Genomic DNA, 24,491 nt, shown 5'->3' on the forward strand with positions numbered 1-24,491 from the left:
ACATGGTACAAGGGGAGTGGAAATATACATAACTTTGAAATTTGTTATAAATAAATCTACTACTCATTTAAAGTTCAGACTATGTGCTATTGCATTGTCTTGTTATCTTGCATTTGTTGATTATGCAAATCTAATGTGTTGACTGGTCCTTTAAGAGTAAAGCTAGGTAGGCTAATAGAAGCTCAGGAGCATGCATGTGTCTTAAGCAGTCTAGGGCAGCAGTGTTTGTATCTATGCCAGATGGCTAGAGACACATGCACACTCCTGAGATCACCTAGGAATACTCTTTACTAAAGGAAGATTAAAAGAACTAAGAAAATGTGATAACAGGAGTATATTGGAACGTTGTTTAAAATTCCATGCTCTTTCAAATCCATTTAAGTTTAAATTTGACTTTTCATTCCCTTTAAGCTAACATTTTACGCAGTTCACAAATACAGTTTGTGAGATCATTTGTTGTGTGGGACAATGTCAAATGTTTTGCTGAAATCTAGAAATGCTACATCAACTGCTCCACCCTTACATATTAAAGGGACAGTATACACTCATTTTCATATAACTGCATGTAACAGACACTACTATAAAGAATAAGATGCACAGATACTGATATAAAAATCCAGTATAAAACTGTTTAAAAACTTACTTAAAAGCTGTCAGTTTGGCTCTGTTGAAAAGGAAGCTGGAAAGCCCACTGCAAGTGGCAAATAAGACACTCCCCCCCCTCCCCCTTCTTTTACATATGAAAAGACCCTTTACACAAACAGCAGCAAGCTGGAGAAGGTAGCTGACAGTATTCACATAAAACTTTAGGGCTTGGTTAGGAGTCTGAAAATCAGAGCAATGTTCTTTAAAAATAAGCAAAATTATACATTTATTTAAAAATAAAACTTTATGGGCTATATAAATAGATCATCTACAAGACATTTATGCAAAGAAAAAATGAGTGTATAATGTCCCTTTAATCTTATTGGCTGATTTGATTATGGTGGTTCAGGTACGTTGGATGGGGCTTGTGGATTGCAGTTTTCAAATAGGGCCACAGATTCTGAATAGTGCCCAGATTCTGGATTGAGATCAGGACTTTGACTGGGCGACTAAAAGATATTCACGTTTTTGTTCTTGAGCCATTATAAAGTTGCTTTTGTCTTGTGCTTTGAATAATTGTCTTGTGAAAAGACGAACTTTCTCCCAGGCTTCAGCTTTTTAGCAAACTGAAAAAGGTTCTCTTGCATTATTGCCTTGTATATTGCTCTATGCCACCAGCATACTTCACTGTAGGGACAGTGTTTGTTGAGGTATGAGCAGTGTTTTATTTGCCCTATACATAAGGTTTAGAATTTTGGCCAAAAGAGTTGGTCTCATTTGATGACAAAACCTTTACCATATCTTAACCGAGTCAGTCTCATGTTTATTTTTTTTAGCAAACTCCAGTGCTTTAATATGGTTGGTTTTGATTAATGGCTTCTATCTTGCCTCCCTCACATACACGCCATTTTGAAGCAGAGCTCTTGAAATTGTTGACTGGAGGACCCCAGTTTAAGCCACTGACTTCCACAGCTCCTTTAAAAGAGACTGTTCACTTCTTCTTGGCTGATGACTTGAGACATGGGGGAGGGAAAATTAAATTAACATTATAAAAAATTATTTAGAAAAAATCTACTACTTATTTGAAATTCAAATTGCTATCATATTGTCTTATTTATTATGTATATGTCAATTATGTAACTCTGCTGTTTTCAATGGTCCTTTAAAGGGACAGTCAAGTCCAAAAACACCTTTCATGTTTCAAATAGGGCATGTAATTTTAAACAACTTTCCAATTTACTTTTATCACCAATTTTGATTTGTTCTTTTGGTATTCTTAGTTGAAAGCTAAACCTAGGAGGTTAATTTGCTAATTTCTTAGAACTTGAAGGCCGCCTCTAATCTAAATGCATTTTGATAGTTTTTCACCACTAGAGGGCATTAGTTCATGTGTTTCATATAGATAACATTGAGCTTGTGCACGTGAATTTACCATGGAGACAGCTCTGATTGGCTAAACTGCAAGTCTGTCAAAAGAACTGAAATAAGGGGGCAGTCTGCTGAGGCTTAGATACAAGGTCATTACAGAGGTAAAATGTGTATAATTATAACTGTGTTGGTTATGCAAAACTGGGGAATTGGTAATTAAGGGATTATCTATCTTTAAAAACAACAAAAATTCTGGTGTTGACTGTCCCTTTAAGTTCATAAACCTTGAGCCTGATTGCCAGGCAAGCAGTATTCACGTAAAATGGTCTTTTATTTCAATAGGAAATAAAACCAACCAGGCCAATACTCATAAGAGCGCAGTGTAATAGATATTTCTCTGCAAATTACTAGAATAAGTACTCCGTCTTTAAAACACATTATGCATATAAAATGTTATATTTTAGTACATTGCATTGTTACGTTTTAAAGGTTGATTAAATCCAAACAAACAAACCAACAAAACAAACATTTTGTCAAACCATTACATAATTCTCCAGTATTAAGAGAGTGTGGTTTTATTACTTTAATAAATAACTTTTATGTTGACTCATTTGAAAATATCTTTAAATTAAATAACATGAAGTGTTTTGTTTTCACATTTACTTGATAACCTTTTGCCTTCACTCTCAGCTCAGAATGTGCAATGCTGTTTATATATTAGGGAGCTAATGTACTTTATGACTCTAATATTCCATTCTTCTATATTTGTTCAGGAATATCTAGCTGAAGTGGAAGAAGATATTGATGATTTGGTCTCTTTACACAAGCCAGTCAGTTTGAGAAGTGCATTATCTACAGTAAGAACTATATATTTTCTAATTATTATTGTTTTTCCTTGACTGAACTGTAAATGAAGCTTTAAACGGACAGAAAACTCATCATGTAAATAGTCCATATTTGTGTAATATAGACTATTATAGTGTATTTAAGATGTTTTCATTGGTTAACACAATATATTTGTAGCAGAAAATAGCCCCCTTTTTCCCTTCACTTAAAAGGACTGTGCATTGTAATTCCCCTCCCCCTCCTTTGAATGTGTTCCCAGCTACTGATTTTACCTGCTGGAGTGTTTAAATTGTTTACAAATAGCTAATTTACCTGTCATTTAAAATAGTTGGTTTTGCTTGTTGTATTCCTAACTATACTGAAAATGTTAGTACTTAATTAATGGTTATAGAAAAACTATCACCTAGATTTAGAGTTCTGCGTTAGCCGTCAAAAGCAGCGTTAAGGGTTCCTAACGCTGCTTTTTACCGCCCGCTGGTATTTAGAGTCAGGCAGGAAAGGGTCTACCGCTCACTTCCCTACCGCGATTCCAGGCTACCGCAGATCCCCTTACGCCAATTGCGTATCCTATCTTTTCAATGGGATCTGCCTAACGCCGGTATTTGGAGTCTTGGGAGAAGTGAACGGTAGACCCTCTACCGACAAGACTCCTAACGACAAAAAAAGTCAGTAGTTAAGAGCTTTATGGGCTAACGCGTGAATATAAAGCTCTTAACTACTGTGCTACAAAGTACACTAACACCCATAAACTACCTATGTACCCCTAAACCGAGGCTCCCCCCCCCCACATCGCCGCCACTATAAAAAAAATTTTTAACCCCTAATCTGCTGCCCCTAACACCGCCGACCCCTATATTATATTTATTAACCCCTAATCTGCCCCCCCCAATGTCGCCGCTACCTAACTACACTTATTGACCCCTAATCTGCCGACCGGACCTCACCGCCACTATAATAAATGTATTAACCCCTAAACCGCCGCACTCCCGCCTCGCAAACACTATAATAAATAGTATTAACCCCTAATCTGCCCTCCCTAACATCGCCGCCACCTACCTACAATTATTAACCCCTAATCTCCCGCCCGCACCGTCGCCGCTACTATAATAAAGTTATTAACCCCTAAACCTAAGTCTAACCCTAACCCTAACACCTCCCTAACATAAATATAATTTAAATTAAATGAAATAATATTCCTAAAATTAACTAAATTAATCCTATTTAAAACTAAATACTTACCTATAAAATAAACCCTAATATAGCTACAATATAATTAATAATTACATTGTAGCTATTTTAGGATTTATATTTATTTTACAGGCAACTTTGTTTTTATTTTAACTAGGTACAATAGCTATTAAATAGTTAACAACTATTTAATAGCTACCTAGTTAAAATAAATACAAAATTACATGTAAAATAAATCCTAACCTAAGTTACAATTAAACCTATCACTACACTATCATTAAATCAATTAAATCAATTACCTACAATTACCTAAAATAAAATACAATAAAATAAACTATTCTATAATACCAAAAAAAACCCCCACTAAATTACAAAAAATAAAAAAGAATTACAAGCAGTTTAAACTAATTACACCTAATCTAAGCCCCCTAATAAAATAAAAAAGCCCCCCAAAATAAAAAATTCCCTACCCTATTCTAAAATACAAAAGTAATCAGCTCTTTTACCAGCCCTTAAAAGGGCTTTTTGCGGGGCATTGCCCCAAAGTAATTAGCTCTTTTACCTGAAAATAAAAATACAATACCCCCCCAACATTACAACCCACCACCCACATACCGCTACTCTAACCCACCCAAACCCCCCTTAAATAAACTTATCGCTAACCCTCTGAAGATCATCCTACCTTGAGTCGTCTTCACTCAGCCGAGCCAAATTCTTCATCCAAGGTGCGCAGAGGAGGTCCTTGATCCGGTAGAAGTCTTCATCCAAGCGGGGCAAGAAGAGGTCCTCCATCCGGAAGAAGTGTTCATCCAGGCGGCGTCTTCAATCTTCATCCATCCGGAGCGGAGCAGAGCCATCTTTAAAGGAGCCGACGCGGAGCAATCCTCTTCTACCAACGGACTAACGGCGAATGAAGGTTCCTTTAAGGGACGTCAGCCAAGATGGCGTCCCTTCAATTCCGATTGGCTGATAAAATTCTATCAGCCAATCGGAATTAAGGTAGAAAAAATCTGATTGGCTGATGTAATCAGATTGAAGTTCAATCCGATTGGCTGATCCAATCAGCCAATCGTATTGAACTTGCATTCTATTGGCTGTTCCAATCAGCAAATAGAATGCAAGTTCAATACGATTGGCTGATTGGATCAGCCAATCGGATTGAACTTCAATCTGATTGGCTGATTGCATCAGCCAATCAGATTTTTTCTACCTTAATTCCGATTGGCTGATAGAATTCTATCAGCCAATCGGAATTGAAGGGATGCCATCTTGGATGACGTCCCTTAAAGGAACCTTCATTCGTCGTTAGTCCGTCGGTTGAAGAGGATGGCTCCGCGTCGGCTCCATTGTAGATGGCTCGGCTCCGCTCCGGATGTATGAAGATTGAAGACACCACCTGGATGAACACTTCTACCGGATGGAGGACCTCTTCTTTGCCACTTGGATGAAGACTTCTACCGGATCAAGGACCTCCTCTGCGCACCTTGGATGAAGAATTCGGCTCGGCTGGGTGAAGACGACTCAAGGTAGGGAGATCTTCAGGGGGTTAGTGTTAGGTTTATTTAAGGGGGTTTGGGTGGGTTAGAGTAGGGGTATGTGGGTGGTGGGTTGTAATGTTGGGGGGTATTGTATTTTTATTTTCAGGTAAAAGAGCTGATTACTTTGGGGCAATGCCCCGCAAAAAGCCCTTTTAAGGGCTGGTAAAAGAGCTGATTACTTTTGTATTTTAGAATAGGGTAGGGAATTTTTTATTTTGGGGGGCTTTTTATTTTATTAGGGGGCTTAGATTAGTTTAAACTGCTTGTAATTCTTTTTTATTTTTTGTAATTTAGTGTTTCATTTTTTTGTATTATAGTATAGTTTATTTTATTGTATTTTAGGTAATTGTATGTAATTTATTTAATTAATTTAATGATAGTGTAGTGTTAGGTTTAATTGTAACTTAGGTTAGGATTTATTTTACAGGTAATTTTGTATTTATTTTAACTAGGTAGCTATTAAATAGTTATTAACTATTTAATAGCTATTGTACCTAGTTAAAATAAATACAAAGTTGCCTGTAAAATAAATATAAATCCTAAAATAGCTACAATGTAATTATTAATTATATTGTAGCTATATTAGGGTTTATTTGATAGGTAAGTATTTAGTTTTAAATAGGATTAATTTAGTTAATTTTAGGAATATTATTTCATTTAATTTAAATTATATTTACGTTAGGGGGTGTTAGGGTTAGATAAATTTATTATAGTAGTGGCGACGTTGTGGGTGGGAGATTAGGTGTTAATAATTGTAGGTAGGTGGCGGTGATGTTAGGGAGGGCAGATAAGGGGTTATTAAAATTGATTCTAGTGTTTGTGAGGCGGGAGTGCGGTGGTTTAGGGGTTAATACATTTATTATAGTGGCGGCGAGGTCCGGTCGGCAGATTAGGGGTTAATAAGTGTAGGTAAGGTAGCGGTGACGTTGGGGGGGCAGATTAGTGGTTAATAAATATAATATAGGGGTTGGCGGTGTTAGGAGCAGCATATTAGGGGTTCATATGTATAATGTAGGTTGCAGCAGTGTCGGGAACGGCAGATTAGGGGTTAATAGTATAATGCAGGTGTCAGCGATAGCGGGGGCGGCAGATTAGAGGTTAATAAGTGTAAGGTTAGGGGTGTTTAGACTCGGGGTTCATGTTAGGGTGTTAGGTGTAGACTTAGAGAGTGTTTCCCCATAGGAAACAATGGGGCTGCGTTAGGAGCTGAACGCTGCTTTTTTGCAGGTGTTAGGTTTTTTTCCAGCCCAAATTGCCCCATTGTTTCCTATGGGGATATCGTGCACGAGCACGTTTTGCCAGCTTACCGCTACTGTAAGCAACGCTGGTATTGAGGGTTGAAGTGGAGCTAAATTAGGCTCAACGCACCCTTTTTTGAGCCTAACGCAGCCCCTCAGACAACTCTAAATACCAGCTTTGTTGGAAATGTGCGTTGGCAAAAAAAGCAGTGTTTGCTACGTGGGTTTTTACCGACAAAACTTTAAATCTAGCGGTATGTAAACATGAAGGTTTAGATGAAATCATGACCCTAGTGGGGGCTGCGACAGAGTGGTACTAACATGTTCATTTTGCATTTTTCTCTCTAAGGGCTCCATTTATTAAATATCAAGCGGACATGATTCTCTACATCACTGTAGCTGGACAGCATACACTGTCCGTATTTATCATTGCTCAAACATTTCACCAGAAATGCTTATGCAATGCCATCCCTGCTCATCAGTGACCAATTGGCCGCTAGCCGGGAGCGGTCAATCAACCTGATCGGATCGGGATTATTTCAATGGTGTTAGACCGCTTAAAGTGAATATAAAGTTGAGCGTACTCGCTCACGTCATAGGATAGCATTTAAAAAATTAGGCAGACTTTCATTCATCACATTTGTACTATATATTGATATTCTCAGATTTTTACCTTTTTTTTTTTTAAATCAAAGTTTTTTAATTACGGTATTTAGTAATACAACATACTTAACACGTCATCTTGAATACCATCTCTACATCGTAAAGACAATCCTCTGTACAGAATGAGGGACAAAAAAAATACACAAGTAACCTCTGAGATAACACTTCTAAATACTAAGATAACACTCCCGAGAATTACCACAGAATTGGTTAGTTATACAAGAGGATCATAACATATGAGAAGTATTATAATAGCCATTCTTAGTGCAAATATGGTAAACCAAATTGATACCTTAGGTTTTTATTATGTTTATCAAGATTTCTGAAAAACCTCTTTATCAGGATATACTGCCTAGTATGGTGACACTTTAAACTGGAATACTTAGAGTAATAACATACAATATGAGAGGTACAATTCTTTATTATAATGTGACATTTTAACACTCTAGCATATGTTCCTCACACGATTAGAGGGTCACTCTTGCCCTTTGCTATACTATTGATATAAGCAAGAGGAATTATAATATTAACAATGGCCACAATGGGCCTTAGCAGAATTCACTATCCAATGATATGAGAACCAGCATGCTATCTTTTATATCAATAAATGAATAATAAGAAATTAAATTGGTTATGGCCACTAAAACATTTTAGTAAACTATTAACAAAATTAACGGAATAAGGAGATAATTATCCAGTGATACCTAGCAATGAAGAAGTTAAGAATTAGCAAATTGACAATTAAAAACTAGGATAAAAGCTTATGTCTTGTGGGTGAGCAGGTATAACACAGATCTGGTCTTCCATAATATGGAAGGAGCCTATGATATCTCACAAATTGTAGTGTGATAAAAACAGATGAGGTTATGTAGTGTTGTGCTACGTAATAGGGTATTATGACTTATGAAGCACAGTCTGTCACTATTTGGAATATGACAGTGTAGTTAGGGGAATAGTCGAGCCACAAGTATCGTTCTGGGACATGATGAGTGGTGTGTATATATATATATATATATATATATATAGTACATTTATAATGTTATAGGGGATAACTTACAGGGCTGTTGTAGTTTATGCATTACACGGTAGCTTCTAGAGTGAGCTGGAGAGGCATTAATTACTGATATATGAGTAAGGGAAATCATGCGTTTCTATCTATATGGGTTTGCAAAGTATAATAATTTAATTCACCTTACCACAACCTGTTATACTATCTGCTAGCAAAAGGAGCTTGTAAGGCTCTCCACTTATGATTCATATCCATATTCTCTAAATGTTAAGTCAAAATGGTGCCCCCATTAAAGAAAAGTACATACTAACACTGAACATTGCAAGTATAGTTAAACACGAATATAACACTAATGTACAACAACATTGAGGAGAGCCCAGTTATATTGGTGATGGTGTGACTACTAATAAAAAGAAAAAAAGGAGTAACAGGCCTATAATGTAGTGTCAACACAAAACTGATACTGAATATCATTAACATCGGTGGGTCCTGTGCAGATTAATAACCGGCAACTACGTGGTTAACTTATACCAAAGTCAATTCAACTCAGCCCACGCCTCTCTTGGTTAACAGTCCTGTCTTGAGTAAATAGCTGGAGATAAATCCAATCTGTTTGTAGGGAGGCTCAACGTCAGTGAGGCTCCATCTGCTAAAGTCTTGGGACCATTTTAACTGTAGTTGGTTATGTGATCCATGTTTTGTGACAGGTAGTTTCCCATGTTTTGTTCTGTGGCACCAAACTCCTCTTCGCTTGGTCTGAACTGTGGGAGACTGGTCTGGTTTGCTCTCTACTCTAGCTAGGTTCCTCTCATGTACCTGGAGGCTGGCTGCGCCATCGCAAATTTCAACCAGAGAGGACTGTGCATGCGGGCTAATAGCTTGAGCAGAAGTGCGTTAACCCAGCGTGAAACGGGAGGTTATGAGCTCTCCATAGAAGGGGATGTTTCCCTGTTCCTCTATTGTCTCCACTTTCATTGATCTAAGATTAATGAGAGGATGGTGATTCTCGATGGTTTTTAGAGCTGCTTTTGACAGATCGTCGCTCACACCGTCTACCCTTTTAGGTATGTCACCATGTTTCCTCTTCCTCAAGACACGTATTGTATGCGTGAGATCCTCATAGTTATAGCAGATCTGGTGCTCTATTTTTAGAAGAACCTGTATCTGCATGTGGAAGTCCTTCATGATGTGTAGGTATATGGAGTAATAGCAAGTTGGCGGCTGCTCACTCCCGATATAAATGTAGCAGAAGAGCACTGGTGCCCTAGTATTACAAGTTAACACCAATGCGAACGCAAACTTGCATTTACATTGCTGGGAAGTAATGCACTCATGAGAATTCCCTTCCATAGGCTCCTATGGGAGCCTCCTTCTCATGCCGTGAGACACAGCGAAGGGGGTAAGTCGAGCAGCGATGGCAGCAAAGTTTAAATATATATGTATATACATATATATTTATGTACTAGTATGTGTATATATACATGTTAACACATATATATGTATATACTGTAAGCATATATATTTACTGGGAACACATATTTCCCATAGACCACAATGTAAAGGCACTTTTCAGTGTCGTTTTTTTTCTAACACCCCACACCCGCCAACTTTAACCCCTTAGTGCTCCACTTGTAATCTAGCCCTTAGTCTGATAAAACAGTTTACTGCTTACAGTAAACTCCTCTTTCTTTTGTTTAAGAATTGTGCTTTGTCCTTCACTATCTATAAAAGTAAAAGCCAAAAAGCAAATTCTTTAACCTGCAAATGCTGCAAATCAAATCAAGCTGATTAAAGCAATTTGCAGCATTTTAAGTTACAGATTTTGATTTTTGGCTTCTAAAGGGAGTGTGGGACAAAGCACAATTTTTATACAAAATAAAAAAATATTTTGAAGGGACAATAAAACACGATATTTTAAAATCAAATATTTAATTATATGTAGTAAAACAACTTTGCAATATATTTAATTATTTCATTTTGCCTTTTTTATTTATGTTTGAAAAGTAAGAGTTTTCCCATACAGAAATAGTGAGGGCATGTGGCAGGCTGAACTAGCCTAACCCTGACACATATCTGTCCCTTATTGGCCTCAGCAGAGATTAGATGTGGAACTGCAAAACAATGGTTATTTTGCTAAAAATATTGACCCTGGCTAGCCTTCTGCAGTAAAAAGTCGTGGCTCCTCTAAATAAGACAAGTGGTGGATTGATTTTGACTTTGAAAACCATTTGCAGGTCTTTTTAAATTCAAAACATTTTCAAAGTTACCCTGTAATGTTCCTTTAATGGGAAACATTATTTACTTTGTATTTATTTATTTTATTTATTGATTTCTATGTTAAATTGTGCATATATTATGTATTAATATTGTTTTTGTATTTTATTGTACCCTATTGTATCAATGCAATGTTTTGTGGACCCAGGACATATTTGAAATCGAGAGAAATCTCAATGTATCCTTCCTGGTAAAATATTTTATAAATAAATAAAACATATGCTAATAATATAAGGTTCATCACCCACTCTTTTAAAAAAAACTACAAAAAAGAAAATGTGCACGATCTGTAGTTTTAAATGCATCCCTCATGCACACTCGCACACTGAATATTGTAGCCATGTCAACGAAATCAACTCATGTCAAGCATGAAATGTGAGTGCATTTGCCTAAGCTACTGAAAACTGACTGGTATAGGAATTTTATTTAACTTGAATATTCAGAAAACTAAATGTTGCTATATTTTGGGTGCCCTCTGCACATTTGAATTGAAAATTAAACTGACTATAAAAAAAGAGGAAAACGTCACTATGTAACAATTATACTTTTATGTATTCAGATTGTACATTTAGGGCCAGATTACAAGTGGAGTGCTAATTTATTGCGCACCTGCCTTTACATAGCAGCCTATGGGACTGTGTGTTCCCAGTAAATATATATGTACCGTATATGCTTATATACATATATATTTATGTGTATATACACATATTAAAACATAAATATATATGTATATAGTCATAGACATATATATTTACAAATTGCTGCCATCGCTGCGCTACTTACCCCCTGCGCTGCGCTAGTTCTCATACCATGTCTCACGGCATGAGAAAGAGACTCCCATTTGAGCCTATGGAAGCACGTTCTCATGAGGGCAATGCTTCCCAGCAATGCGAACACAAGCTTGCACTCACATTGCTTTCAACTTCTAATACCAGTGCACACACTTGGTGTTTGTTAATAATTGAATGATATTGTGCACCATTCAAACTTTTAAAGGCAAATTAATGTGCTATATAGTCCCACATAGAAAGAGATCAGGCCTGCCCATATACTACATTTCCTTGTGGGTGGTTATATTAATTTTACAGCTAATTAATGTTTAGCATAAAATCAGCCTCCTGCAATAAACTGCTGTAAGCTGGGTACTTGCCAATAGTACATAATGTCACACAAGGTTGTCCATAATAGTTCCCACAGATATTGAGTGCCTGTCAGGATTGGATATGAGTAGGGTATGGAATTGCATCACACTACCAGGCAGACAAGCATCTCTATTAAATGAATAGAAATGTCATAATTGAAATGTGCATAAGTGCATATAGATTTTAATAGAAACATTTTTTTGCATTATACTTCCATTAGTTGAAATGGTTCTAGTAAAACGTTATTACAGGGTCAGCAGGATACAAGGATACACACATATGCTATGCCTAACTAGAGGATCAGGATTCAAACTTCAAGCTCAGAGAGCTGGCGGTGGTGTGTTTTATGACTTTGAAGACTTCAAGGGACATAATACTCATCGGCTAAATCATTTAAAAGTTATGCAGTATAACTGTACTGTAAAAAGCTGACTAGAAAATATCACCTAAACATTTCTCTATGTAAAAAAAAAAAATGAAGATATTTTACCTTAATTTGCCTAAGTATTCACACCCCACTGTAAAGAGACTTTAAGCAGCAAGTCAGGATGCTTGTCCCAGGACAAGCTAGAGAGTGTGCATCTGTCATGTGCAGGCAAAGTCATGTTATTTTCTTAATCAGTGTTAAGTTCTACGAAATCTAATGAGATCACAGCAAAGGCAAAGCATTACCTCAGTACTGCTGGAGAGTATAACTGTCTACACAGAACTTACTCTGGTGAGCTGAAGAAATTTTAAATAGAGATGCACAGGTGATATTTTCTTGGCTACTTTTTAGTTATGCTTTCAAGTGATTTAGCATATTGGTATTATGTCCTTTTAATATGTATCATACGAGCCACTGCTGGCTCTCTGAGAAATATGTGGTGATTGAATGCTGTTGCACGGGTCCTCACTGCATATGTGTACTAATGTAATGTACTGCAAAATGGTTTCTATTTAAAACTAAAATGCACTCATGCACATTTCAGTTTATATTACTTTTTATAGTCTATTCATTTTATATTTTAAGTACATTTTTGGATTTGTACTGGCAAGTATTTTTTAGAAAAAAAGTGCTGCATAAAAAGCATTTTTAGTTTAATGCTTTTGTTAAAGAGTCAATTTGTGTTTTATTAACAGTGTATAACCTACATTGTTTAACATAATGTTCACTCTTTTTTGGTAAATATAAAGGGAAAAATATGTAAAACAGACAATATTTGTACATTTACAAAAACTGTCAGTTTACCACATTGTTTCTCAACCGCGGTCCTCAAATACCCAGGCCAGGTTTTCATTATATCTGATCCAGTGCACAGGTGAAATGATCAGCTGATTGGTGAGAGCAAGTTAGTAACCATGGTGTTACTGATCAGCTGATTATTTCACCTGTGCGCTGGTTCAGCTATAATGAAAACCTGTCCAGTTAGGAGTACTTGAGGGCTACGGTTGAAAAACACTGCTTTACTAGACTCATCAATATGATAATGCATGTGTTAACAAAATATCTGGGGCAGCATACTAACTTCATTTAAAACATCTCTGATTTGACAAAACCTGTGTTTCTCACATTTTCTTTCTAAAATTCTCATCTCATTTTCTTTTCAAACACTTTTATGTATTAGTCTTCACATTCTGTCCAACAAGCAGTTAATTATCAATTTCTGCTATGGAACTGAAGGAACAAGAAAATTATATTTGAAATGTATAATAGTACAGTATATTGAAAGCTTAGTTACAAGCATTTATCTTGTAAGGTGTATCCAGTCCACGGATCATCCATTACTTGTGGGATATTCTCCTTCCCAACAAGAAGCTGCAAGAGGAACACCCACAGCAGAGCTGTCTATATAGCTCCTCCCCTAACTGCCACTACCAGTCATTCTCTTGCAGCTCTCGACAAGTAAGGAAGTAGTTAGAGAGATGTGGTGAATTTATTTAGTTTATCTTCAATCAAAAGTTTGTTATTTTCAAATGGTACCGGAGTTGTACTGTTTTAGCCTCAGGCAGAAAGTTGAAGAATAGTCTGCCTGTGGTTTTTGATGATCTTAGCAGGTTGTAACTAAGATCCATTGCCGTTCTCACACATAACTGAAGAGATGAGGTAACTTCAGCTGGGGGAATGGCGTGCAGGGTCCCCTGCTATGAGGTATGTGCAGTTTAAATTTTTCTAGAGAAAGAATATGCTAGAAAATGCTGTTAATACAGGAGTTATTTAAGGTAAGCCTGATTACAGTGATTTAATAACGACTTGTATCATGCTTGCTGTAAAAGGTAATATTCTTATTACTTTCTCACATTCGTTTTTTCTCCAACATTGGTGTGTCCGGTCCACGGCGTCATCCTTACTAGTGGGATATTCTCTTCCCCAACAGGAAATGGCAAAGAGTCCCAGCAAAGCTGGTCACATGATCCCTCCTAGGCTCCGCCCACCCCAGTCATTCTCTTTGCCGTTGCACAGGCAACATCTCCACGGAGATGGTTAAGAGTTTTTTGGTGTTTAAATGTAGTTTTATTCTTCTATCAAGTGTTTGTTATTTTAAAATAGTGCTGGTATGTACTATTTACTCTGAAACAGAAAAGGATGAAGATCTCTGTTTGTAAGAGGAAGATGATTTTAGCAGACAGTAACTAAAATCGGTTGCTGTTTCCACACAGGACTGTTGAGATGAAGTAACTTCAGTTGGGGGAAACAGTTAGCAGACTTTTCTGCTTAAGGTATGACTAGCCATATTTCTAACAAGACCATGTAATGCTGGAAGGCTGTCATTTCCCCTCATGGGGACCGGTAAGCCATTTTCTTAGTTAAACATAAAAAGAATAAAGGGCTTCAAAAAGGGCTTAAAAACTGGTAGACATTTTTCTGGGCTAAAACGATTGCTTTACTAGGCATATTATGCAGATTCTAACTAATAATTGGTATTATAATCTTGGGGAACATTTAGAAAAACGGCAGGCACTATGTTGGACGCCTTTTTCAGATGGGGGCCTTTCTAGTTATAGACAGAGCCTCATTTTCGCGCCATTAATGCGCAGTTGTTTTTGGAGAGCAAGGCATGCAGATGCATGTGTCAGGAGCTAAAAAAAAAAAAGCTTATAGAAGGCGTCATTTGGTATCGTATTCCCCTCTGGGCTTGGTTGGGTCTCAGCAAAGCATATAGCTGGGACTGTATAGGGGTTAAATGTAAAAACGGCTCCGGTTCCGTTAATTTAAGGGTTAAAGCTCTGAAATTTGGTGTGCAATACTTTTAATGCCTTAAGACACTGTGGTGAAATTTTGAACAATTCCTTCATACTTTTTCACATATTCAGTAATAAAGTGTTTTCAGTTTGAAATTTAAAGTGACAGTAACGGTTTTATTTTAAAACGTTTTTTGTGCTTTGTTGACAAGTTTAAGCCTGTTTAACATGTCTGTACCATCAGATAAGCTATGTTCTATATGTATGAAAGCCAATGTGTCTCCCCATTTAAATGTATGTGATAATTGTGCCATAGTGTCCAAACAAAGTAAGGACAGTAATGCCACAGATAATGATATTGCCCAAGATGATTCCTCAAATGAGGGGAGTAAACATGATACTACATCATCCCCTACTGTGTCTACACCAGTTATGCCCACACAGGAGGCCCCTAGTACATCTAGTGCGCCAATACTTATTACCATGCAACAATTAACGGCTGTAATGGATAACTCCATAGCAAATCTTTTATCCAAAATGCCTACTTATCAGAGAAAGCGCGATTGCTCTGTTTTAAACACTGAAGAGCAAGAGGACGCTGATGATAACTGTTCTGACATACCCTCACACCAATCTCAAGGGGCCATGAGGGAGGTTTTGTCTGATGGAGAAATCTCAGATTCAGGAAAAATTTCTCATCAAGCTGAACCTGATGTTGTGACATTTAAATTTAAATTAGAACATCTCCGCGCACTGCTTAAGGAGGTGTTATCTACTCTGGATGATTGTGACAATTTGGTCATTCCAGAGAAATTATGTAAGATGGACAAGTTCCTAGAGGTTCCGGTGCCCCTGACGCTTTTCCTATACCCAAGCGGGTGGCGGACATAGTAAATAAAGAGTGGGAAAGGCCCGGCATACCTTTTGTTCCCCCCCCCTATATTTAAGAAATTATTTCCTATAGTCGACCCCAGAAAGGACTTATGGCAGACAGTCCCCAAGGTCGAGGGGGCGGTTTCTACTCTAAACAAACGCACTACTATTCCTATCGAAGATAGTTGTGCTTTCAAAGATCCTATGGATAAGAAATTAGAGGGTTTGCTTAAAAAGATTTTTGTACAGCAAGGTTACCTTCTACAACCAATTTCATGCATTGTTCCTCTCACTACGGCAGCGTGTTTCTGGTTCGAGGAACTAGAAAAATCGCTCAGTAAAGAATCTTTGTATGAGGAGGTTATGGACAGAGTTCAAGCACTTAAATTGGCTAACTCTTTTGTTTTAGATGCCGCTTTGCAATTAGCTAGATTAGCGGCGAAAAATTCAGGGTTTGCTATCGTGGCGCGCAGAGCGCTTTGGCTAAAGTCTTGGTCAGCGGATGTGTTTTCCAAGACAAAATTGCTTAACATTCCTTTCAAAGGTAAAACATTATTTGGACCTGATTTGAAAGAGATTATTTCAGACATCACTGGGGGGAAAGGGCCACGCCCTCCCACAGGATAGGTCTTTTAAGGCTAAAAATAAGCCTAATTTTTGTCCCTTTCGCAGAAACGGACAAGTCTCTAATTCTGTATCCTCTAAGCAAGAGGGTAATACTTCACAACCCAAACCAGCCTGGAAACCAATGCAAGGCTGGAACAAGGGTAAGCAGGCCAAGAAGCCTACCACTGCTACCAAAACAGCATGAAGGGATAGCCCCCGATCCGGGACCGGATCTAGTGGGGGGCAGACTTTCTCTCTTTGCTCAGGCTTGGGCAAGAGATGTTCAGGATCCTTGGGCGCTAGAAATAGTTTCTCAAGGTTATCTCCTGGAATTCAAGGAACTACCCCCAAGGGGAAGGTTCCACAGGTCTCAATTATCTTCAAACCAAATAAAGAGACAGGCATTCTTACATTGTGTAGAAGACCTGTTAAAGATGGGAGTGATACATCCAGTTCCAATAAGAGAACAAGGAATGGGATTTTATTCCAATCTGTTCATAGTTCCCAAAAAAGAGGGAACATTCAGACCAATTTTGGATCTAAAGATCCTAAACAAATTTCTCAGAGTTCCATCATTCAAAATGGAAACTATTCGAACGATCCTACCTACTATCCAGGAAAATCAATTTATGACTACCGTGGATTTAAAGGATGCGTACCTACATATTCCTATCCACAAGGAACATCATCAGTTCCTAAGGTTCGCTTTTCTGGACAAGCATTACCAGTTTGTGGCACTTCCATTCGGATTAGCCACTGCTCCAAGGATTTTCACAAAGGTACTAGGGTCCCTTCTAGCGGTTCTAAGACCAAGGGGCATTGCAGTAATACCTTACTTGGACGACATCCTGATTCAAGCGTCGTCCATATCAAAAGCAAAGGCTCATACGGAAATCGTCCTAGCCTTTCTCAGATCTCACGGATGGAAGGTGAACAAAGAAAAAAGTTCTCTGTCCCCGTCAACAAGAGTTCCCTTCTTGGGAACAATAATAGATTCCTTAGAAATGAGGATTTTTCTGACAGAGGCCAGAAAATCAAAACTTCTAAGCTCTTGTCAAGTACTTCACTCTGTTCCTCGTCCTTCCATAGCGCAGTGCATGGAAGTAATAGGATTGATGGTTGCAACAATGGACATAGTTCCTTTTGCACGAATTCATCTAAGACCATTACAACTGTGCATGCTCAGACAGTGGAATGGGGATTATACAGACTTGTCTCCGACGATTCAAGTAGATCAAAAGACCAGAGATTCACTCCGTTGGTGGCTGACCCTGGACAATCTGTCACAGGGAATGAGCTTCCGCAGACCAGAGTGGGTCATTGTCACGACCGACGCCAGCCTAGTGGGCTGGGGCGCGGTCTGGCAATCCCTGAAAGCTCAGGGTCTATGGTCTCGGGAAGAGTCTCTTCTCCCGATAAACATTCTGGAACTGAGAGCGATATTCAATGCTCTCAGAGCTTGGCCTCAACTAGCAAAGGCCAAATTCATAAGGTTTCAGTCATACAACATGACGACCGTTGCATATATCAATCATCAGGGGGGAACAAGGAGTTCCCTGGCAATGAAAGAAGTGACCAAGATAATTCAATGGGTGGAGGATCACTCCTGCCACTTGTCTGCGATCCACATCCCAGGAGTGGAAAATTGGGAAGCGGATTTTCTGAGTCGTCAGACATTCCATCCGGGGGAGTGGGAACTCCATCCGGAAATCTTTGCCCAAATAACTCAATTATGGGGCTTTCCAGACATGGATCTGATGGCGTCTCGTCAGAACTTCAAGGTTCCTTGCTACGGGTCCAGATCCAGGGATCCCAAGGCGACTCTAGTAGATGCACTAGTAGCACCTTGGACCTTCAACCTAGCTTATGTATTCCCACCGTTTCCTCTCATCCCCAGGCTGGTAGCCAGGATCAATCAGGAGAGGGCCTCGGTGATCTTGATAGCTCCTGCGTGGCCACGCAGGACTTGGTATGCAGACCTGGTGAATATGTCATCGGCTCCACCATGGAAGCTACCTTTGAGACAGGATCTTCTTGTTCAGGGTCCATTCGAACATCCGAATCTGGTTTCCCTCCAACTGACGGCTTGGAGATTGAACGCTTGATTTTATCAAAGCGTGGGTTTTCAGATTCTGTAATAGATACTCTGATTCAGGCTAGAAAGCCTGTAACTAGAAAAATTTACCATAAAATATGGAAAAAATATATCTGTTGGTGTGAATCTAAAGGATTCCCATGGAACAAGACAAAAATTCCTAAGATTCTATCCTTTCTACAAGAAGGTTTGGAGAAAGGATTATCTGCAAGTTCTCTGAAGGGACAGATCTCTGCTTTATCTGTTTTACTTCACAAAAGACTGGCAGCTGTGCCAGATGTTCAAGCATTTGTTCAGGCTCTGGTTAGGATCAAGCCTGTTTACAGACCTTTGACTCCTCCCTGGAGTCTAAATCTAGTTCTTTCAGTTCTTCAAGGGGTTCCGTTTGAACCCTTACATTCCGTAGATATTAAGTTATTATCTTGGAAAGTTTTGTTTTTGGTTGCAATTTCAGAGTTATCTGCTCTGCAGTGTTCTCCGCCCTATCTGGTGTTCCATGCAGATAAGGTGGTTTTGCGTACTAAGCCTGGTTTTCTTCCGAAAGTTGTTTCCAACAAAAATATTAACCAGGAGATAGTTGTACCTTCTTTGTGTCCGAATCCAGTTTCAAAGAAGGAACGTTTGTTACACAATTTGGACGTAGTCAGTGCTCTAAAATTCTATTTAGAGGCTACTAAAGATTTCAGACAAACATCTTCCTTGTTTGTTGTTTATTCTGGTAAAAGGAGAGGTCAAAAAGCGACTTCTACCTCTCTTTCCTTTTGGCTTAAAAGCATTATCCGATTGGCTTATGAGACTGCCGGACGGCAGCCTTCTGAAAGAATCACAGCTCACTCCACTAGGGCTGTGGCTTCCACATGGGCCTTCAAGAACGAGGCTTCTGTTGACCAGATATGTAAGGCAGCGACTTGGTCTTCACTGCACACTTTTGCCAAATTTTACAAATTTGATACTTTTGCTTCTTCGGAGGCTATTTTTTTTTTTTTTTTTTTTAAACAATTTTTTATTGAAGTCGTAGTCAAATACAATATATAAAGGTATACCCAAAACATTTACAAATAGTTGTATACATAATACTATTGGCAAAGTAATATATTCAAATATTCCAGGTGTAGCTATAAAATGTGGGTTATCATGTAAAGGGACTTCAGTTTTATCATAGAGTATCTTAACATTAACAAAAGCAAAAATGAACCTCTCCCAGCTAAATAAATGAAATATTAAAGTATTTACTCATATAAAAATAGGGCTAGAGAGGGGATGACTCTAAAGTTTTATGGGGGAGGGGGATGCAGCGGGCGAGAGCCGCTCAATATAAAATAGGGGGGGGAAAGGAGGGGGAGAAGGAGGGCGGAGCCAGGTAGCATGTGAAATCAATAAATATACTAAAGATTTAGGGCTTGTAAGTACTCTATTAAACAGAATTATAACAATATTATTTAGAAACGTCTAAGAAGTGTATGTTTCGTCTAGAAACGAACAGACTAATTTCTCTGTCATCATGCATGCCATTAGGTATTATATACATGTCTCAGATCAAGCTCATTAAATCAACTATTATGCTGAGCCGTGCCTTCCCAGTGAACACGGCCCAGCAGCGTTTACAATATCCAAAAGTGAGGTTATAGTGCACCTTAAAAGTAGTAGTATCATATTAAAAGCTAAGGGTTCAACAGATATAGAGCAGACATATACTAATATTGGATAAGCTGGAACATGAGGGTGAAAGCTACATCTTTACTAGTTATGTGTCTATACCCCTTGACAGTCTAAAGGACTTAGGTTAGAGGGATTAGTTTCCCAGATAAGTTGAAAAAAGAAGGAAAGAATGTTATGCTGAATATGTTTGTTAAACATTTAAATTCTTATATGTAGTAGTTGGTAAACATGAAATATCCTATTAAGCAAACTCTCCAATACCCAGGTTAAATGAAATGCTGAAATTACCAAGCTGGGGTATACTGTAGAGTTGTCAGAGATTAGAGTGATTGCTATGGTATCGCATACACATGGAGCTACTCTAAAGATCAATTTCTAAACAATCCTGTAACGCTACTTGCTATCTACATTTGGTATAATATGCTCTACCTATGTGCTATTATGGTGTCTCATTATTCTGGTCAAACATATAGATTTAGGCAATCATGTAAAACAACATAAGCACCACCATTAGAAAGGCTTGCATACATAAAACATTACCATGTAATATATAACCATGTCTAAGTTGCAAGTACGGAGTAATACATTATTCAAGTTTGAGATATGTAGGACTCAGCATAGACCAAACTCTATGTAGCAGTTGGAACAAGCGTAATGGGATTATGTAAGGGGTTAAAGAGGAGGAGACTACGTGCTACTATGACCTGGAAGGTCTCATACTAAGAACTCCACAATCATATACTTCTTTGTCTCTAATAACAGATTAAATATGTGGGAGCTGATGCTCAAAGTACGCTAAAAAGAATACTCACTACGAATTATAATTAAAGGTTAGGAGGAATGTATATACGCTATAGTATCCCCACCCCTGAGATATATGGAGGAAACTAAATATGGCCCTAGGGTCATGTAGTAGCAGTAATATGGGTGAAATGTATTTAAGTTAGGGGCCTATTATATGCTAGTTGCAAGCGGTAATAGAAGGAGTACAATTTAAATGGTATTAAACTACAGCAAGATACAAGAGAAACTGAAAGTTGAATATAAAAGGTCAGTATAAGTCCAGCTTCTAATAGCAAATATATGGTATAGGTCAGCCACTGGAATGAGTTAAATATTATACTACTGGAGCTTTAACAGACCTTTTGGAGCATATATATGAATATATAACATCTTAATACAGTATTTAACAGAATTGGTGAGTGCTATGAAAACTGTGGAAAGATAAACAAACATGTTGGCTAAGCTAGTGCTATTCTAGCTGGGAATGAAAAATTGGCCATAGAATACCTAAATAGCCACAACTGAAGCTCAAGAAACATCAGATTATACAGTTTAAGCATGGTAACATTAACATTGGGCTGCGGGGGTGTAATAGCCAAAAGTTCTGCAAAAGGCATGTAGAGTTTTTTTCCTCCCACCGGCTTAGGGAGAATGAATATGAAAAGTGTAGCATCATTCCCTTAGCCTATACCCCGTAGGACAGACTTCAAACCCAATGATACTGCGAGGCATAGCTTGGGGCCAGGCCATTGTTGGATCTCCAATCTCTGCAGGGACAGTTCCAACATTTCTGCTGCTCTCGGTATAGAAGGCTCTTCATGATAGCCGGTGAACTGCCGCTGAGCTAGGATCACTCGAAACTGGCCGACAGCTGTATGAATAAAGTGCGCCTGTTCCGGGAAAGAGTTATGCCGCCATTGCTGCAGTAGTTCTGTGCTTAGTCCTATAGTAGCTGATCTATGCGGCATAGCTGGGGGAACAAGAGAGGTGTCGACCATCTCAGCAGCAGGTAATCTCCAGTAACAGTCAGGACTGCAGGACTGTGCTCTTCCTCTCGCCTCATCCCAACCACCTTGGGCTACTACTAGCCAAACGAGTCGGCCTCTGCTCTGTGTTAGCGCACCCGACTGACAGCTACCGGGAGGGCCCGATTTCACAGGTAAATCAGTGTACTGCGACTCCCTAGACTGAACAGGACATGTATTCAGAATAAGTGACACGTCAGGAAAGCAGTCTATTATATGAGGCAGCAGTTCTTCCGAGGAGCACATGTAATCAATCGGATCAATATTTGCCGAACAGAGCTCCGGGTCAGGAGGAGAGGAGACTAATGAAGCAAACTCTGAGTGCAGAGAAGCTAGCAAGTCCTCCATTTTGCTGCAGTATGCTGCTTCGAATTTTTCCAGCGCCATTTTGATATCGCTGTAAGATTCATCCATTGTTAGCTGCGGTCTCCTTAGTAATGTGGTCAATTAGTTGACCCGGTTTCTCCGGGAGGAGTAAAGTGTTCTTTAATCCGGTTCCAGTGGTTAGGAGTTATGTATAGCCAGTACAGGTATACTTATGGCAGTATATGTAGGTCCCACATCGGCTGGCAAGATTGTTCGTTGCAATTAAATTTACAGAGCAAATCTCTTATTACTCTTAGTGACCCAATAGATAGCTTGGGATATTTGTGTGCTAGGGGTGCAATTTATAGTAGAAAACTTTGAAATAACCCCTGTTAATAGAGTTTAGCCGAGGGAGCTCTCATGATAGACGTCTGTTAGCTTCGGCAGTTGGCTCCGCCCCCCCCTTCGGAGGCTATTTTTTGGAGAAAGGTTTTGCAAGCCGTGGTGCCTTCCATTTAGGTGACCTGATTTGCTCCCTCCCTTCATCCGTGTCCTAAAGCTTTGGTATTGGTTCCCACAAGTAAGGATGACGCTGTGGACCGGACACACCAATGTTGGAGAAAACAGAATTTATGCTTACCTGATAAATTACTTTCTCCACGGGTGTGTCCGGTCCACGGCCCGCCCTGGTTTTTTAATCAGGTCTGATGAATTATTTTCTCTAACTACAGTCACCACGGTATCATATGGTTTCTCCTATATATATTTCCTCCTGTCCGTCGGTCGAATGACTGGGGTGGGCGGAGCCTAGGAGGGATCATGTGACCAGCTTTGCTGGGACTCTTTGCCATTTCCTGTTGGGGAAGAGAATATCCCACAAGTAAGGATGACGCCGTGGACCGGACACACCGTTGGAGAAAGTAATTTATCAGGTAAGCATAAATTCTGTTTTTCTACATTTTGGTGATAAAACTTTATTGGGGCCCAGTTTTTTCCACATGGCTGGCTAGATTTTGCCTAGGGATAGTTTTGTTTGGCCCTCTCACTGTGAATACAGGTTGGGAGGGGCCTATTTTCGGCCTAGATTGTGCATTCGTTTTTGCAGTTTGAGACATCCAGCTTCCCTGAAGGAGTCCCCTGAACATTTAGGACCTCTCCAAAGGGGTTTTGTGCCTTCCAAAGTCGTTGTATGGGCAGGTAGGGCCACGGCAAAGCTGTGGCAGTTTGTTGTGACTGTTAAAAAACGTTTATATCGTTTTTTTTATCCGGTTTTGAAACTAAGGGGTTAATCATCCATTTGCAAGTGGGTGCAATGCTCTATTAGTCTATTATACATACTGTAAAAATTTTGTAAGATTTACTGCTTTTTATCACTGTTTTTCAATTTCTGAAAATTTGTTTCTCTTAAAGGCACAGTACCGTTTTTATTTTTTGCTTGTTTACATTTATCAAAGTGTTTTCCAAGCTTGCTGGTCTCATTGCTAGTCTGTTTAAACATGTCTGACATAGAGGAAACTCCTTGTTCATTATGTTTAGAAGCCATTGTGGAACCCCCTCTTGTGTACCAAATGTACTGATTTTACTTTAAAAGATTTATCACCAGAGGAAACTGACAAGGGGGAAGTTATGCCGACTAACTTGCCCCACGTGTCAGAACCTTTGACTCCCGCTCAAGGGACTCCCGCTCAAGAGGCGCCAAGTACATCTAGCGCGCCCATGGCGTTTACTTTACAAGACATGGCGGCAGTTACCAGGGTTACAAGGAAAGCGAGACAGCTCTGGGACTAGAAAAAATACAGAGCACTCTGACGCTTTAGTAGCTATGTCTGATATCCCCTCACAATATACAGAAGCTGAGGCAGGAGAGCTTCTTTCTGTGGGTGTTTTTTTTTTTTTTTCTGACTCAGGGAAGATGTTTCAACCTAATTCTGCGTGTTGCTCAGGGAGGTTTTAGCTACTCTGGATGACTGTGACACCATTATAGTGCCAGAGAAATTGTGTAGATTGGATAAATACTATGCAGTGCCTGTTTACACTGATGTTTTTCCAATACCTAAAAGGTTTTCAGAAATTATTACTAAGGAATGGGATAGACCAGGTGTACCGTTCTCTCCCCCTCCTATTTTTAAGA

General features: G+C 38.9%; 1 protein-coding gene across 3 annotated transcripts in view; it reads left to right on the forward strand.

The window, feature by feature from the left end:
- Positions 1-24,491, forward strand: part of SYTL5 (synaptotagmin like 5) — a 407,166-nt gene that overhangs the window by 232,701 nt on the left and 149,974 nt on the right. For all 3 annotated transcript variants that reach the window (XM_053706464.1, XM_053706465.1, XM_053706466.1), the window contains one exon: positions 2,727-2,810. In XM_053706464.1, coding sequence (XP_053562439.1) covers positions 2,727-2,810 — 84 coding nt within the window. The remainder of the gene's footprint in view (positions 1-2,726; positions 2,811-24,491) is intronic.

Source organism: Bombina bombina, chromosome 3 (genome assembly GCF_027579735.1).
Source record: "Bombina bombina isolate aBomBom1 chromosome 3, aBomBom1.pri, whole genome shotgun sequence".
Taxonomy (NCBI): domain Eukaryota; kingdom Metazoa; phylum Chordata; class Amphibia; order Anura; family Bombinatoridae; genus Bombina; species Bombina bombina.